An 18,226-nucleotide genomic window follows, 5' to 3' on the forward strand; every position below is an offset into this window, starting at 1 on the left:
GCGATATCATTTTGTAGTTTATTTGATTACATGATGTTAAATGAAATAATACATATATTTTATAGAATATACTATATATATATTATATATATATATATAATATATAATATATATATTATATATATATATATATATATAGATTACAATTTTTATTTATTTAATTATTATAATGTTTCAAGCCTAAAACTATAGTTTTATATCCCTACTGGTTCTCAGAAATCACTTTTCATTGGCCAGACAAATTACAACACAACAATCATTAATAGTTCAATGAATGTGAAAAAACACCACAGGGTGCATCAATTTGGGTATTTATAGCAAAAATATAGAATATGTATGAAAAACATGACAGTTTTTTTTTGTCATGGGCGGGCATGGCAATAATTGTTTTAGCCAGACATTGCCAATGACATTAATACAACTTTTTTTTTTTTTTCTGGCATATCTTGTTTATGCCACAATTTTTCTATAAATATGATATCGGTAAAAATACTGTAGTTACCCAAAATCATTTGAAGATACTGTATTGTAATCTATTCATTTTTACAAGGCAACACGAAGTAGGCAGTATGGATCTTGTGCCTTCACACAAGTGAGCTAGCTGTCAAGTACATTCGTAAGACTCTCTAAAGTCTGACTTTATGTAATGTTTTGGAAATACATTTTGTTTTATACTGCAGCTTGCTGTGTGAAGTATGTAACTTTTCATGACATAACATTAAAATAACTCATGTAAATGCAACCACATGAGTGGTATTATGTGTTTAGAACTAGAAGAGTTTCTTTGAAACATTGGAAGTTAACTTTTCAATTAGTCTTATGTTTTAGTGCACCTGTTGTATATGTAAAGTTATTCTTATTCACTTAGGATGCAGAAATATACTGTATATAAATATTATCAAAGTAAAATCATATAACATTGCATTCTTTACCAATCCCTGAATTACATGATGGGCTGCCTAATAGATATTCAAATAGGAATAATGTTCATCATTATGCAATGATCTAAGAATGTGATTTAACTACTGCTGGGCAAATCGTTAGAAGGAATATACCACTTGTGGCCTTTGATTGGATTGTCCAAACTAAAATGATCGTGGTTGGGATTTACAGGCTAAGAATGCTCAGTGGTTTAATGGCTTGACGTCACATTATTAGCGGACTCTTGGATCCCCTTAGCCACTAAACCATTGCCTTCTGTCAGCTCTGAAGAGACAACTGGAGATTTGTGGTCGGCAAACCAGGGCAACAATGCTATTTGGAACTATAGGAAACCTATGAATATTCACAGTCACAGACTGCACAACACTCTATTTTCTACCTTTTCCCATGTGATGCCTGTGTAAACGGAAGAAGAAACCACAAAAATGGGTGACCTCAATACAGAATCTGTTGAGAAGTACTTGGAGAACAATCCCCAGTTTGCCAAGGAGTATTTTGATAAAAAGATCCGGGCAGAAGCACTTTTGGCAGCTTATACGGATTCCAAGTTAGAAGTAAAAGATGCAGCCTCTTTCAAGGAAATTACCCAGTTGGAGGAATCTAATTTTATATTTGAAATGGTTAAAGAAATTCAGACTTCCACAAGCTTGGAAAAGCCCATCCACCAAATGTTGCAGAGACTGGCTCAACTAGTGAGAGCAGACAAGTGTAGTATGTTCTCATGCAGGTCCAGGAACGGAACTCCAGAGTTAACAACAACACTCTTCAATGTTACGCCAACTTCCAAGTTGGAGGAAAATCTTGTTGCTCCTGAAGCTGAGATAGTTTTTCCTCTCGATGTTGGTATAGTGGGTTGGGTTGCTCACACTAAGAAGACTTTCAATATACCAGATGTGAAAAAGGTAAGCTTATGCGTGACCTGTGAACGGTTCTTAAGAATACATTGAGGTAATGTTGCATCTTTAGGCTATGTGTCACCACAAGAAACATTATAAGTCAATACTTTCACAGTAAAAGGTCTGTGTGAAATTAGATGAAAGAGTTTAGAAGAACATACTTTAATTGTCTCTCAAGTAGAGGAATTAGAACGTATATAATAAAGATGCATATTACATTTAATCACACAAGACATTGCCCGCAAACTACACAGATGTAAATACTGAAGAATGAAATGTGAAACGTGTAAATAATTTCAAAGCATATTGCCAACCAGAAAGAGTGTTTCCAGCAGGTTTAAATGTTTATAACCATATATGACTTACTGCTTCGCTGCTGCTTACTGACAAATGGAGAGATTGCTGGATAATCCCTCTAAATTCATAAGACCGATTACACAAAAGAAAATCAAGGAGTATCAAGATGTCCATTTCATCAGGCCTAACAGGGCTGTGTTGTAAACTCCTTGAACATTAATAAATCATGAAGGAGTACTGTTACCTGAGATAGACACAGTGTTGGGGTTATGAATAGTGCTACCTGGGATAGACACAGTGTTGTGGTTATGAATAGTGCTACCTCAGATAGACACAGTGTGTGGTTATGAATAGTGCTACCTGGGATAGACACAGTGTTGGGGTTATGAATAGTGCTACCTGGGATAGACACATTGTCAGGGTTATGAATAGTGCTACCTGGGATAGACACAGTGTTGGGATTATGAATAGTGTTACCTGGGATAGACACAGTGTTGTGGTTATGAATACTATAAGTGTCCAATGTATCATTAACATTTACTTTTCAATACAATAAACTAACAAATTAAAGAGTAAGTAGCGGGGTTCAGAAAAAATATAGTGCTATACATTCCAACGTGTTGCTACAAATATTTAGATAACATACCTGTAATTTTTCTTTTCATTGTTAACATGCTGCCAACTTTATACATTTATAAGTCTGTCAAATGTCTTTTTAAAATGTCCGCTCTAGTAAACTGTGGCTGAGAATTGTCCTCAAAATCACTGCAGGAAGAGCAATTAAAAAAAAATATATATATATATATATATATATATATATATATATATATATATATATATATATATATATATATATATATATATATATATATATATAAGTGCTCTGGCTTTTGTGTTCTGCACATCATGGATTGTTATTGCTGTGTTATCTGTTTGACAATGTGGGCAATGATCCTCACACTATCAGTGCACTAGAGCAGCCATTTTGAAAGAGCTTTGAAACAGACTTTAAAGTTATAAGCTACTTCAGGCCTCCCGACATTTTTCTCAGGCACCACAATAGCAAGCCTCCTGGAGATCTCATTTGAAAGAGCAGGCTTGGGGCTTTCCAAAGACAGGTAAAGAAGGATACAACACAATTCATCGAAGGCAGTGGTTCAGTCAATTGAAAGGAGTCAGCTCTGAAGTTTCATTTCGTGCCTTTACTCGGTCACTTCGACAGTCTTCTGGTTTCGATCTCTTTAAAGCGCAGGATTTCCAACGATGTCACACTTGATGCACCTTTACTGAGTTTCTACAATGCCCAGAATTCCATGGTTCAGTCTTGAGAGAAATTGCATACAGAAGTGAGGGCTTTGTAAGCCAGCGAGCCTTTACTGAGTAGACAGGAACTGTTTTGCAGAATGGTACAAGTGGTAATGGACATTTCTGGAGCTTGAATGACAGTAATGTTTTAGCAGTTGTTTTTAAAACATGTTTCGATTTCGCTTCATATTTTTTGTTTTGTTTGGTAAATAATGTTAATGTTAATAAATCATTATGTTAATAAATCTTTTTTTTTTTTTTTTAATCCAATTTGTTACATTTTTTCCAGGTTCTTGCATATTGAAGTTTAATGGTACAGTGATTTTTTAATTTTATTTTATTATTTTTTTTTATGAACCTATGATTATAAAAATATAACAATATATCAAATATAATTTTTCTTGAAAAGCAAATTCATGTTTTTTGCATTTATTTTCATCTGTACCACATACCATTTTGTGGCCTGTCATTTGATGTATAATCCATGTTTGCTTGTACCACACACAAGCAAGTAGTTATACATAACAAAATAAAAACAGAAGAAAGCAGGCAAAAATAGAGTTGAGTGTGCTACCGGTAAGCAGTTTCATTTCATATTAAATTGATATCAATGGATCTTGAAATGCAAAATGCTAATAAACACTACTTTATCCTAGGATACACACTTTAGTGACTTTGTGGATAAACAGACTGGATATACTACCACAAGTATGTTGGCAACTCCAATTACATATGGGAAGGAAGTTCTGGCTGTCATAATGGCTATTAACAAAATCGGTGAACCTGAGTTCTCAAAAGCAGATGAGGAGGTAACTTCAGTCTTTAAATAATAATTTGAAATAATCACATTATCACCTAATCACAGCTCAAACTGACAAGTGTTTCTTTTTGTCTGTATTTCAGCTTTTTGTCAAATACCTTAACTTTGCTTCTTTCATTTTGACTCACTATCACATCACGTACCTATTCAATGTGGAATCACGAAGGAGCCAGGTACATTTCAATACATTTGAGTGAAGTGTTTACTTTGACGAGGGTTTGTAATTCAGTTTAAAGAAATGTCCAGGTGAAGGAATTAAGCTCTAGTGTGTTAGTATTTTATAGCTATTCTCTGTTCAAGAGTTTGTGCTGAAATGCATTGCAAGATTGGAGGGTTATTGCTTCAGAGGAACTTTAAAATATGTTGCTTTTGTTAATTATTGAATACTTACTATAATGTTACTGGCTATGAAATATGGGCTATGTTGTATACAAACAATGAATCTCAAATGCTAAATTAAGAAAACTGTTCTTGTCTCCCTTTTACTTTTTAATAGGTGCTGTTGTGGTCTGCTAGCAAAGTGTTCGAGGAACTTACAGATATTGAACGTCAGTTTCACAAAGCTTTATACACTGTTCGGCTCTATCTCAACTGTGAAAGATACTCAGTTGGTTTACTGGATATGACCAAAGAAAAGGTATATATATATATATATATATATATATATATATATATATATATATATATATATATATATATATATATAGAAAGTCTACACCCTCTTGAACTTTTTTCAGATTTTATGTTGTGTCAGTGCCTTAGAGTTTCATGCATGAATTTTTTACACTTATCTACACAACATACTGTTAAGGGGAAAAAAAGTTTTTATTGAGAAAAAAAAAATATACAAAACTGAAAGATCATAACTGGATAAGTGTCCACCTGCCTGAGTTAATAATTGGTGGCTGTAATCACAGCTGTGAGTCTGTTGGGAGAGGTCTCTACCAACTTTGCACACCTAGATTTGGCAATATTTGACCACTCTTCTTTACAAAACTGTTCAAGCTCTGTCAAGTTCCTTGGGGAGCACTGATGGACAGCAATCTTCAAGTCATGACACAAATTTTCAATTGGATTTAGATCGGGGCTTTGACTGGGCCACTCAAGGTCATTTACCTTTTTGTTCCTTAGCCACTCTAGTGTAGCTTTGGCTGTGTGTTTTGGGTCGTTGTCATGCTGAAAGGTGAACTTCCATCCCAGTTTCTCAGGTTTCCTCAAGGACTTCTCTGTCCTTTGCTCCATTCATTTTCCTTCCATCCTGACAAGTTTCCCAGTCCCTGCCGATTCTGGAATGGGATCTCTCCTAACTGCTCCTGCTTGACGCTGTAGGTTTTGTACTTAATTCCACACTGACACCAATGTAGCATTTAACAGGGAAGCAGAAAGCAGGATAAACATTCATTCCTTTTCAAAGCTTTTATTCAGCAGCCTTTCTCCCCACACACAGTTTTATACCCTTACTATTATACAGATATGCTAAAATAGTTTCAGAATAGGTTTGAGGGGTCCACCGGGACTCATCCAGTGAAAGCACCGCGGCATTGAGCGCAGGGAGAGTCATACAATCAGGAGCTCACTGCTTCAAATCCTGGCTGTGCTGAGCTGCCAATCTTGGCTAGGAAAACAGGGAGCTGTGCATTGACATTTGAACTCCCATGGATTGAGAAGGAATGTGGATAAGAACTGTATTGTGACAAGTTTTCCCAGGCTAAGAGGGTCTGATTTTTAAGTGGGTTGCATTGTTAACATTTTGCAGTGCTGAGATAATAGGAATTTAATGCTTCAGTAGTATAAAAAGCAGTAAGATATTATTTTCTGTGACTGGTGTGATTCTGTTTTACAGGAATTCTATGATGAATGGCCAATAAAACTTGGAGAACAAGAACCATACAAGGGACCAAAGACACCAGATGGAAGAGTAAGTATTTTATTACTTGCCAGTAAATATTAGAACCTAATAATAGATGTGCTTATACATGTATATACAGATCCAGAGGTCATATATATATATATATTATAAATATAGATTATATATATATATGTATATTATATATATATATATATATTTATAAAACTTTTTTTTAAAACTTTTTTTACAGGAAGTCATCTTTTATAAGATCGTTGATTATATTTTGCATGGAACTGAAGAAATTAAAGTCATACCGTGAGTACCTTGATAAAACATGTTTTCTTAAAAACAATCAAAAGCAACAGCTAGAACTTTTTTAAATATGTCTTTTGCTGCTGTTTTGTACTTAAAGGTCACCCCCTCCAGATCACTGGTCACTGGTCAGCGGGCTGCCAACTTATGTAGCTGAAAATGGATTTGTAAGTCAATACGTATTCTACAGCTAATGCATTCTGACCCTTTAAAAAATACCATAAATGCAGTATTCTGTTTAACACAGTATTTGTTTTATTGGTACCAATATATATTTTTGTAAGCTCTAATATTAATATAGCAGCACTTTATTATCTATCATCCATTGTTTTATTTAAAAGGTGTGACACATGGTTGTTTGAATAGTCTTTGAGTTCTCATGAGAACTTGTTAAATGGATGTTTGGTGACACTTTATTTTAAGGATCAATTCTTTGTCATCTTTTTTAAAAAATGTTGGTGCTGGTGTATTTGAGCCTAAATTGAGACAGCCAAACTCAATTCACTTGTGATTTAAGACAGGTTAAAATCTAGGCCTCCAGAATGTAAATAGGTATTTAAAAACATGTTACTAAAGGTGTTGATGATTCTTAACAAGGATTATTACCAGTATAAGGTGTCTACCAACACTGATGTCCTGTGGTTTAAGATATTTACTCAGTCATTTAGCTGTTTGAATATACTGGTGCTCATTGCTGTAAATTCATAATTTATTGGCACTCAATGACATTGTTTTTAATTAACAAAAATATATATATTTACCATTAGTAGCAAAAATGAACAATAACAGAGGACAAATCTGGCAGATATCTTCTCAGTTTTGACCATCTGCTTTCACCACGCTGTCTAATAACTGGATTCTGAACTGGACCAAGAACCTATAAACCTTTGCTAAAATTCAACATGTGCAATACTCACCTATGTAACTAATGTAAAATGAAGACATGTAGATTTGTGTAACAGTATTATAACTCATGTAAACTAATTAATTCTGTATTTAATTTAAAATTAGCTCCTAATATCTCACTTGAAATCTATATTCTTTGCTGAAATTTAATTTTCTCTTTTGTCATGACGCAGATTTGTAACATGATGAATGTAGCAGCAGATGAATATTTTGCCTTCCAAGTAAGTGCTCCTGGCTCATACATGCATCCAATTATTAATTCTGATTTCACTGTACTGTACATTACTCGCGATAATCATAATTACTACTGGTGGTCACGCAATGATATTATAATGTTTAATATTCAAGTCTGTCACATATATTTTGCAGAAAGACCCCATTGACGAGACTGGCTGGGTGATAAAAAATGTTCTGTCACTACCCATTGTCAACAAGAAGGAAGAAATTGTGGGGATCGCCACGTTCTACAATAGGAAGGACGGCAGACCATTCGATGAACATGATGAACAGATCACTGAAGTAAGTACACATGTTAAATGAGATACTTATTTAGAGTAAATCCAGGTTTGACAGTAAGGATTCATCGTGAACATGGGTGAAAATGTGGCCAATTGATAGAATTTCATGTATTCATGTGTTAATAAGGTACTTTAATTAGCTTCCTCTTTATGTTATGTCATCACACTTGTGGATATACCAGGTTGTTCAGTATTGAGTATTGAGCTGTTTACTAGCACCCTGAGCATATTAAACACAGCACTATGAATGTTCATGGAGTGTTGTGTTTATGTAACAAGTATTATCTATGAAAGAAAATATGTTGAATCTTAAATTAAGCAGCTGAATTAGGACACTTACTTTATTTAGTACTGTGCGACTTGCTGAGGAATGCAGCATAATTTGGAACAATGTGGTTAGTCCAGTCATTCTGTTGCTGGATTTTAATGAATGCAAAAAAACTCAGACAGGAGCATTAAATACGAAAAATACTTTTAACACTAGATCTCTCAACATGCATTGCATTTTTTTTTTTATCTTAATCAATTATTACATAAAATGCATCATGTTTCAGATATGTATGTACATTGGTACGGAAAGTGATTAGATGTAAGTAAAAATTGTTTGTTTTTTTAGGCGCTCACACAATTTCTGGGATGGTCTGTGCTTAACACAGACACATACGACAGACTGAATAAGATGGAAAACAGGAAAGATATTGCACAGGAAATGCTCATGTACCAAACCAAGTGCACCAAGTCTGAACTTCTGTCTGTCATGGTATGATAAAATATCATTCATGTGATTCATGTACAAATATGTGGAGACAACAAAGAGACTATCTTTTTGAAATGTCCTTTTCCCTTTTGTTAGAATACACTTGAGAAGTTCAGTGCTGAACCTGAAGACTGTGATCCTAAGGATCTTATCAAATTCTTGGTAAGGCCGACTATATTTTCTAGGGAAAACATATACAGTATTTGCTTCATCAAGAAGAACTAAACCAGACCAAACTAAAGCCGAAATATGATAACAAACCCTTTGCACAAAAATATAATCTGAAGTATATAACCTGAACATCATTATAAGATCATTTGGTAAGAAACCCCATTTATTTTTTATTTTTTTAAACTATAAACCTACTCAATTAATCCATATTTAAATGTGCTTAAATTTAGATTGTGTGTGTGTGTGTGTGTGTGTATATATATATATATATATATATATATATATATATATATATATATATATATATATTTTTTTTTTTTTTTTCTGTATGTGTTTAATCTTTTACAGAAATCAAACTTACCTGATCCCAAAGATGTTGAGCTTTATGAATTCCACTTTAGTGACTTGCCTGTTACTGAACTTGATCTGATTAAATGTGGAATTCGGTGTTTCTATGAAATCAATGTGGTTGAAAAGTTCAAAGTACCTCCAGAAGTAAGTGCACATGCATGTGTGTATAACATAAGATAAATAAACCTTTAGACCACAACTTTAAACACTCAGGTTATTTGTTCTGAGGTAAAACTGGAAGACAGGACAGTAGATAAAAGTCTTGCCTAATGCCTTTATCAGTGTTAAATAAAATGTATCCCATAGTCTAGTAAAGTACAGTGAAAGAATACTGAAATCATGGTAACCCATAGAATACAAATGGGAAAACTATATAAAATGACCAAGCAAATTCACTGTGGTAAAGTTTTATATGGAGCGCTCATGGTCACCACATTATCCCAATAGAATGGGTCTATTAGATCTGATGTGCCTCTAAGGGTTACTGTCATTTTCCTTATATAATTGTATTATCTTACATAGTATTAAGCACCCTTTAGACTTCAGTGTAATGGTGATGCATATAGTAACACTCCCTTTATTTGTCTTTCTTTAAACAAGGTGCTAACACGGTGGATGTACACTGTTCGGAAAGGCTATCGTGATATAACCTATCACAACTGGCGGCATGGCTTCAACGTGGGGCAGACGATGTTCTCACTGCTCATGGTAAGCTTTTAAATTTGCAATCTTTGGCTCCATTAGTCAGACTGAAGCTCTTCTGTGTTGTTCATTATGTGAATGGCTTTCTGTAAGATCCAATCCATTAAATGTAAAATAATATTTTGCACAATGAAGTCACAGAGATAACAAAAAGTCCAGTGTATTTTCATTAACTATATAGGTCTCATATATATATATATATATAAAATCACATAATACATAATATATATAATCACATGCGAGTTATAGTTCTTATTAAAGCAAGTGAAGATTTTTTTTAAATTCTTGTTTCTTGAATCTTGCTTGCAGTCATATTTACATGTGATCTGTGAAATACAGCTGCTGCTAGTATTATTGTACCATGGGATCACAAATTTCGCAACTCTACATGTAAAATGTATTGTAGGGAGCCAGAGGGTATGCTTATAGTGGAACGAACGGTTGCCGCAGAGGCACTACGGATGGTGTGTGTGCATATAGGTTGATGATTAGTCAAATCTTGGAGCATAGCCGCTGGGTCCCTAAAAATGTTGGTGGTGGCCAGATTCACGTATACTTGGGCGTCAGGGGGGTTGAAACCCCCCAGTTTGGAGACAAAATTTTGAATAATCTATTTTAAAAGCATTGCTTTTAAACATCAAAATGTAACATTTTTAGCAAACCCAATATATATTGGATAAAACACATACCTTATTAAAACTATATTTGCTGTATACTTGCCATATCTCATTTTTGTGTTTACAGTATATAGTAAAGCCATAAATATTCAGTCATTCTTGGCTCATACATAGCGCTTTGCAAGTTATTTTTTGTCTTTGTAGGCAGACCAACAGAATAATATTGAATACAAAAAAATAAAATACACAAACATAAAAAACAAAAATAAAATACACAATCATAACACTGGATATGGAAATGACAAAATAAAGTGGACCCTGACACATCCTGACCCTTTCTGGTTTCGTCACTTTGTGTGAGAGCCGCTGGGGTTAGAACTTTCACTTTTATTGAAGAACAAATAACGCTAATTTCCGTGTTAAACTAAACTGATGTGAACTGTTATTCGATAGATTCGCCATTCCTCACATATTTTACCATTATGAGGTGGAATTTTACAAAAGTACATAAAATTATTCTATATGAGCTCAAACATTGGTCTGGCTGTGTCCGCTTTCCAGAATATTGGTGGAGCACAGGATTCACAGGCCCATGTTTGAGTTATGTAACCAGGGAACATGTGTGGGAGGGTTAGGGATTGTTGTTTGTCTATTACAGAGCAATAGAGCAATGTTGACAGAATATTAGGGAAGATATATATTGGAGCCAGGTTTAGTGTGTGTGAGAGACCACAGCTGGGCTGTAGTGAGGACTGTATATGCTGTGTCTGACTTCTGTGGCCTGCAACACAAGGTCCAGATGAAAGTGTAGGGAAGGTAGGCTTCTCCATCTGGGATTTGTACTGTGTTGTACTGGATTTATTAACCCCACAACTCCACACTGCTGTACATCTCTGTACTATAATGTTTGTGGTTGAGTGTTTTTGACTACTTTCCATATACAAAATATGTAGGGCCTTGCTATTTATTTTATGACCACAGATTATGTCAACTAACCTGAGGGTTTTGCATGGTTTTTCATTTGAATTCCCAGTTGGTTTTGAAAGCACATTGAAGAGCCAATTTTTGCAAGTTTCAACCAGTTTTGCAAGGTGTTATAAAATCAACAGCAAAAGTAAAAGCAATGCTATATTTAAAGTGACTGCTGTAGGGAGTTATCTCTGTTTAGAACTCAGTTTGCCTACTTTGTTCTTTAGCATTGATAAAGCATTTAGTTAAATTTGTTAGGAACCTCATTTCCAAAAAGGCAAACAAAAATATGGTCAAATGTACATTTGTGGTAAGGATGGAAAGCTTGCACTTGGCTTAGTATTTGTTTGAGCAATGCTATCTGTGTTTATAACTTTTTGCAGGATTCAACCAAGGCAATTATTAACTTAGAAATGTATTTGTTTCCAGACTGGCAGACTAAAGAAGTACTACACAGATCTAGAGGCATTTGCTATGGTAGCAGCTGCTTTTTGTCACGATATTGATCACAGGGGAACCAACAATTTATACCAGATGAAGTAAGCAATTAGTAACAAGTGAAAAAAAAGAACCCTCACCGTGATATTGTAAATAATAATATTAAAAACAGTAATCTTAAAGAGTAAGCAACGGGGTTCTGAAAAATGTAGCGTTATACATCCCCTCGTGTTGCTACAACTGTTTAAATAACATACCTGTAATTGTTCTTTTCATGATTTATTAATAATAATAATAATAATAATAATAATAATAATAATAATAATAATACATTTTATTTATAGAGCTCTTCTCTCAGACCCAAAGCACTGTACAAGAAAAACAATACAAACATACACTATACAAAGGTACAGATAAAATATCAGTTCAATTAAAAAAAAAAAATAAACCTAAAGTTATAATAAATCAGCAAAAGCCATCTTAAAAAGGTGTGTCTAAGCGAGATTTAGAAATATCCACAGGCTCAGAATCTAGAATAGATCTGGGCAGCATGTTCCATAGTCACAGGGAGGCACTACAGAAAGCTTGGTTTCCCACAGTACGGAGCCTAGACCCAGGCTGTATAAGACATCCGGCATCCATGAATCTTAAATTGCGCTCTGGAATGTACTCTTGCAATAGATCTCTCAAACAAACAGAGGCAGCACCATTTAAGGCCTTATAGGTAAGGAGCAGAATTTTGTAGTCATTGCTTTACCTCGCAGTAAGCCAGTGCAGTTTATACAGTACAGGTGTTATGTACTCTCAAGAAGAGGTATGAGTTAAAACCCGGGCTGCAGAATTCTGCACATTCTAAAGCCTATTTAGTACTTTAACAGTAACCCCAGTCAAAAGAGCATTGCAGCAGTCCAGTCTTGACGAGATGAATGCATGAATTAATTTTTCAGAAGAAGACGAGGACAAAAATGATCTTAACCAGCAACGTTACGCAGATGAATGAATGACACTTTAGTTATATTTCTAACATGAGCTTCAAATTATTAACATCCTGACTTATAACTTTAAACTCTATTTCAAAGCTCTTTTCAAAATGGCCGCTCTACTTCACTGGGGTTTGAGATCTGAAGATCGTTATTGCTGTGTTACCTGTTTGACAATGTGGGCAATAATCCTTACACTATCACTAGAGCGGCCATTTTGAAAAGAATTTTGAAGCAGACTTTAAAGTTACAAGTGTAAAAAGTTGTCAGGATGTTAACAAAGAAAAGAAAAATTAAAGGTTCGTTATTTAAACAGTTGTAGCAATACGTGGGGACGTGGAACGGTATATTTTTTGGAACCCCGCTGCTTGCTCTTTAAGAGTAGCCCTAGTATGCCATAATATAAAACTCCGCTGTGCATTGCAAACAATACTTGGCATGTTATTTTACCTCCCTTTAGGTCTTTGAAGGTGAAAAATGTGTTGTTATATATGATTAATCTTAGAATGTATATAGATATATATATATATATATATATATATATATATATATATATATATATATATATTCAGAATATATCCTTATAATATATTATAAGAGGAAGGTCTTCCATTTCTACTTGTTTCAAAACATGCCTAGAATTTTATAAACAGCTTGTCAGATTTGAAGCTGACCATTATATCTGCAGGTATTTGGTGACTGCATCCATATGGTTCTGCAGTTTGTTGATATCCTCCCAGAAAGTCACCTTGCTGCAGTGTCTACATTCTGTGCTTGCTGTACCTGTTTCTCATCTCTCCCTACTCCACTGGCTACACCTTGCAGCTATCTTGTTTAACTACCAATGTATTCATTATGGATTGTTATCTGTGAGCGCCACAAGAGTTCTTGGATAAATTACCACTTATAAATATGCATTTTGATATATTTCCATGGCACTTTATGGCATCTGTAAAATTAAACACAAAGAAAGAAAAAAAAAGTCGATACCTAAAAGATTTTACACCTGCAAGAAGTAATTCTAATGATCACTTTCTACCCACAGGTCAGCATCTCCATTAGCAAGATTGCATGGCTCCTCCATTATGGAAAGACATCACCTTGAGTACAGCAAGACCCTTATGGCAGATGAGGTTAATTAACTGTACTGTACTGAAAATAAATAATTTCGATTTTGTTCAATAATAGTGAATGGTTCCTCATGTAAATTGCCTTTCATATCTCTTCTGTAGAGCCTCAATATCTTCCAGAATCTTCAGAAGCGTCAGTTTGAAACTGTCGTTCACTTATTTGAAATTGCTATCATTGCAACTGACTTGGCGTTGTACTTCAAGTAAGTGATTCTGTTTAAATTCTCCATCAGTTCACATAGCTACTGTATGTGAAGCTATGTGTTTCAATGCTGTGTCTTCTTTCCCGATTACCTTTGTAGTTTATATGTTCAATAAATTAAAGTGTTTAATGGATGAAGTTTCAAGACTGATCTAGAACAAACTTTTGTTTCTCTACACTTTGATTTTGTGAATATTTGTCATATTATTTGTTAAAAGAAAGTGTTTAGCTATACGATATGGTGTTCTCATATTATCTGCAATTTAGTATTGAACAGGAAAATTAAATGCTATGAGTCAGTAAATGAACACCATTTATATTGAAAAAAGATAACAGGAGTTTGTTGTAAAAAAGTATCAAGTGTTTTCAAAATGATTGTAATTTACCAATATATAATACATTATGTACACAACAACCAAAAGACATTCCTGGGGCACCATGTATTTCGAATGTATTCCATGTATTTCTTATATATTTAACATACAGTATTGCAGAAACATACTTTAATTGTTACAGTAGATGTAATTAAATGTTCCACAGAAAGAGAAGTATGTTTCAGAAGATTGTTGACGCCACAGAACAAATGGCAACCGAGGAGGAGCAAATAAAGTACATCACACTGGACCCCACCAGGAAGGAAGTCATCATGTAAATATATATATATATATATATATATATATATATATATATATATATATATATATATATATATATATATATATATATATATATGGACCTACTGTAATATGTACTAATAAATCACCTGCTAAATGAAAAGTCAAATATAACCACGAGTCAGTCACCTGTGATCAAATCACTTCCAAAATCAGGAGCAGCACATATTTGCTTGGTAAAATATTTTAAGATTTTATGGCAGGCAATAGAATGAAAAGCACAGGTTGCATGCACTTGTAATCGCCATACACAAAAAGACCTATTTTAAATGTATACTGTATCTACTTCTTTTAAATACATACCAGCGATGGTCCTATTTTAATGATTTAACTCTTCAGTGTAACCCTATTCGGGGGAGTTTCAGTTAGCCACGGTATTCCACATCGTATTTTCTAAATAATCATATTCCTCAGCTGTAGTTGAAGGTCTTGTTCTAATAGCTGGATGTAGTGTAAGTATACTGTGCTGCATCAATGTTTTGAAAAGTCAGTAATATCATAATTTATTTTGTTTCTGTTTCATCAAAGGGCAATGATGATGACTGGATGTGACCTATCTGCCATTACCAAACCATGGGAAGTACAAAGTAAGGTAGGCACAGCAGTAGTATTCCATTTAATACAGCACTTCATGAATGTTTCCAGAGAGCGACAAACTACAAACCCTACTCCAGACTACGGGATTGGTGGTCTGTGTACGTTCTTCCTCAAACGAGTCCCTGTTTTTTCAAAAAACATATATACTATCACAAGACACCCAAGGCCTAATTCTCATAGCACATTCTAAAACAATTATGAAAAAAAAAGCTAATAAATATCTGAGATGTGTATTTCTAGTAACTTTGTTGAGTGTGTTTTTCTTTTCTGGCATCTGACACCACAAAACCATAACTTCTGTACGAAGTATACTTTGCAAACAGCATCGGCAGTTTGACTACATTAACATCAATGTATTGTTTTTCCAGGTGGCTCTTATGGTAGCAAATGAATTCTGGGAGCAGGGAGATCTGGAAAGGACAGTTTTAGATCAACAGCCCATTGTAAGAATATACTGTATACTTATCTATAGTTGTGCTTGTATAATACAGTGCATAATGCATCTATTACATTAATATGTTAAGTTCACCTTCAATTTTTGGTAAATTATACATATGTTTTTATATGACATTAGTATAATGTTCTTTCTTTGTATAGCCCATGATGGACAGAAACAAGTCTGCTGAGCTACCAAAGTTACAAGTTGGCTTTATCGATTTTGTGTGTACATTTGTATACAAGGTAGGTGTGGGCCCTTCCTTTTATCATACAAATTCATTTGAGAGTTTATCAGAACAAAAACGTGTACTTGATTATAGGCTTCACAGGTTCACCCTTTGTTTAATTTCCATAAGCTTAGTCCCTGGTAGACTCTTCTAGATTAATGTTCATTTCAAATTCAGAAGATTATACATTGCAGACAGAAGTGTATTTATAATGGAGACTTTAACTGCATATTCTGTATGAAGCCTTTGAAAAAGTTCCTGTGATACCTCCTGAAGGCCTAACACATAATATACTGTGCCCGGGCCAGTCCAAGCATACTGTACAAGTACAGTTAATGGCAAACCAAAGTAACCTCTGCCCACACTATGTAGATTGGATTTTGATAATCAGCTATTAGTTTATTTTAGTGCTGGTACATTCTATACTGTTCTATATCTTATTAGAAATATATCAACTGAATTAATTTTGGAAACAAAAAATGATTGCATATTTGTGTGAAAGATTTAGGGAGGGAATGTTCCAAGTTAATCTACCTTCAGGAGCGTTTGTATATTTACTTCAATCTGGGCTGCAAATTCTCTTTGATGAAATATGTTATAACCAGCACTTTCTTTGCTATGATCCAATCTCACAGGAATTCTCAAGATTCCACAAAGAAATCACACCAATGTTGTCAGGGCTTCAAAACAACAGGGTTGAATGGAAAGCATTGGCAGATGTGTACGAAGCAAAGATGAAGGTTATTGAGGAGGAAAAGAAGAAGAAAGAAGAAGAGGAAGCCAAAAAAGGTAATTCTGCCACCTTGTTTTGATTGTGGTTTAGTTGAATGTCTAATTCTAACTTACTGTCTATTTTCAGACCTGTTCTTTAAGTCTATTTAAGCCCCACTAATAATATACAGTATATTTCATTTCCATGACCATCCATTTCTGGATAGGGCCTTGAATGATCTCCCTTAATGAAAGGACATGTAGTCTTTATTATGTTTTCTCTTTTAAATATTGTATGTACGTACAATATATTCTGCATAACAATATAGTCATAATACTAGCAAAAATTTGCACTAAAAGGAATCTTTTAAGGAGTTTCCATGAAGTACTGTAGTGGTTATACTGTAACATATTTTAATGCAGGTCAAAGAGTAACTTGATGAAGTCCAGCTTTTGAATGTTTCACTTCCAATATGGGTTAATTCCCCAATTATATATATATATATATATATATATATATATATATATATTATATATAGCGAATGTTTTGTTTTTTAAATAGCAGTTGATAGTATTTGATAACAGACAAAACTAGTACAACTGTGACAGGTATAAATCTAGCGAAAAACTAAAAGTTTTCAGTACATGTAGTTCAGAGTATGCCTGAACATGGTGAAACAGCAAAATTAGGTATTTAGATGATAACAATTTCAGATCTTAATATCAATTTGAATTTTAACTAAGTACTTAAAAATGGTATAGTTCCAACAACCATATAAACACAGATACATTAGCAACCGCTAATGAGCTCACTCGTGAATGTTGTATTTACATGTGAAAAACAACTTTCACCTAAACCACAGTGAAATTATGTTTATTTATACAACCAGTATTAAAAGATCATTTCAGCACTGTCTATTCTCAAAGCTTTAACTTTGTTTTGAATGAAGTTTGATATGTGTGAAACTGTTTTTAAAGAAGCTGCTGATAGTTTATAACAGTTTCATGAAGTGAATTTTATTTATTATAAAAAGACTTTAAATAAAGAGTTAAATGATTTTCTTTGCTGACAGTTTGTATTTGGTGTTTTTGCAGCAGAAGGTGGAGGAGGTGGTGATGGAGGAGGAAGGGAAGCTGAAGGAGGCAAATCGAAAACGTGCACGATATTTTAGAAACTGCCTGACAGCCTTTCCATCTCAGACATGGAGTGTTAAGCACTGGAGGAAGTGGTACAAAGACTTACCTCCCAGGATTACAACAGAATCTTTGATTTGGCACAATCCTCTTAGATCGACCATCTGCTGCATGTCAGTACCAATGGACTGGAATGAGTCCCTGACAGAACTGCTGGCAGTAATGGAGCTGGAATGCACAGCAGCATTTTGTGTAATGTATAACTAACAATAGAGCATTAGAT

At 34.1% G+C, this 18,226-nt stretch overlaps 1 protein-coding gene across 1 annotated transcript; it reads left to right on the forward strand.

Annotated features, from left to right (window-relative positions):
• The first annotated feature begins 935 nt into the window (after nt 1–935).
• LOC121326183 (cone cGMP-specific 3',5'-cyclic phosphodiesterase subunit alpha'-like) lies at nt 936–17,991 on the forward strand. Its single transcript, XM_041269378.1, has 22 exons — nt 936–1,844; nt 4,097–4,249; nt 4,344–4,433; nt 4,757–4,897; nt 6,104–6,178; nt 6,360–6,424; nt 6,522–6,588; nt 7,501–7,548; nt 7,697–7,846; nt 8,462–8,605; nt 8,699–8,764; nt 9,122–9,268; nt 9,725–9,832; nt 11,842–11,951; nt 13,876–13,963; nt 14,063–14,163; nt 14,703–14,810; nt 15,365–15,428; nt 15,802–15,876; nt 16,031–16,114; nt 16,734–16,887; nt 17,905–17,991. Exons 1-22 carry the CDS (start codon nt 1,368–1,370, stop codon nt 17,979–17,981), a joined length of 2,592 nt encoding a protein of 863 aa, XP_041125312.1. The 5' UTR covers nt 936–1,367; the 3' UTR covers nt 17,982–17,991.
• Nucleotides 17,992–18,226: the final 235 nt, after the last annotated feature.

This window comes from Polyodon spathula, chromosome 13, assembly GCF_017654505.1.
Source record: "Polyodon spathula isolate WHYD16114869_AA chromosome 13, ASM1765450v1, whole genome shotgun sequence".
Classification (NCBI taxonomy): Eukaryota; Metazoa; Chordata; class Actinopteri; order Acipenseriformes; family Polyodontidae; genus Polyodon; species Polyodon spathula.

Excerpts from the sequence above, each read along its gene's own strand:
- LOC121326183 (XM_041269378.1), top strand. The coding sequence starts at position 1,368 with ATGGGTGACCTCAATACAGAATCTGTTGAGAAGTACTTGGAGAACAAT. Across the intron at positions 6,589-7,500 it reads ATGTAGCTGAAAATGGATTT|ATTTGTAACATGATGAATGT; the intron begins GTAAGTCAATAC and ends GTCATGACGCAG. Across the intron at positions 15,877-16,030 it reads TTTTAGATCAACAGCCCATT|CCCATGATGGACAGAAACAA; the intron begins GTAAGAATATAC and ends TTCTTTGTATAG.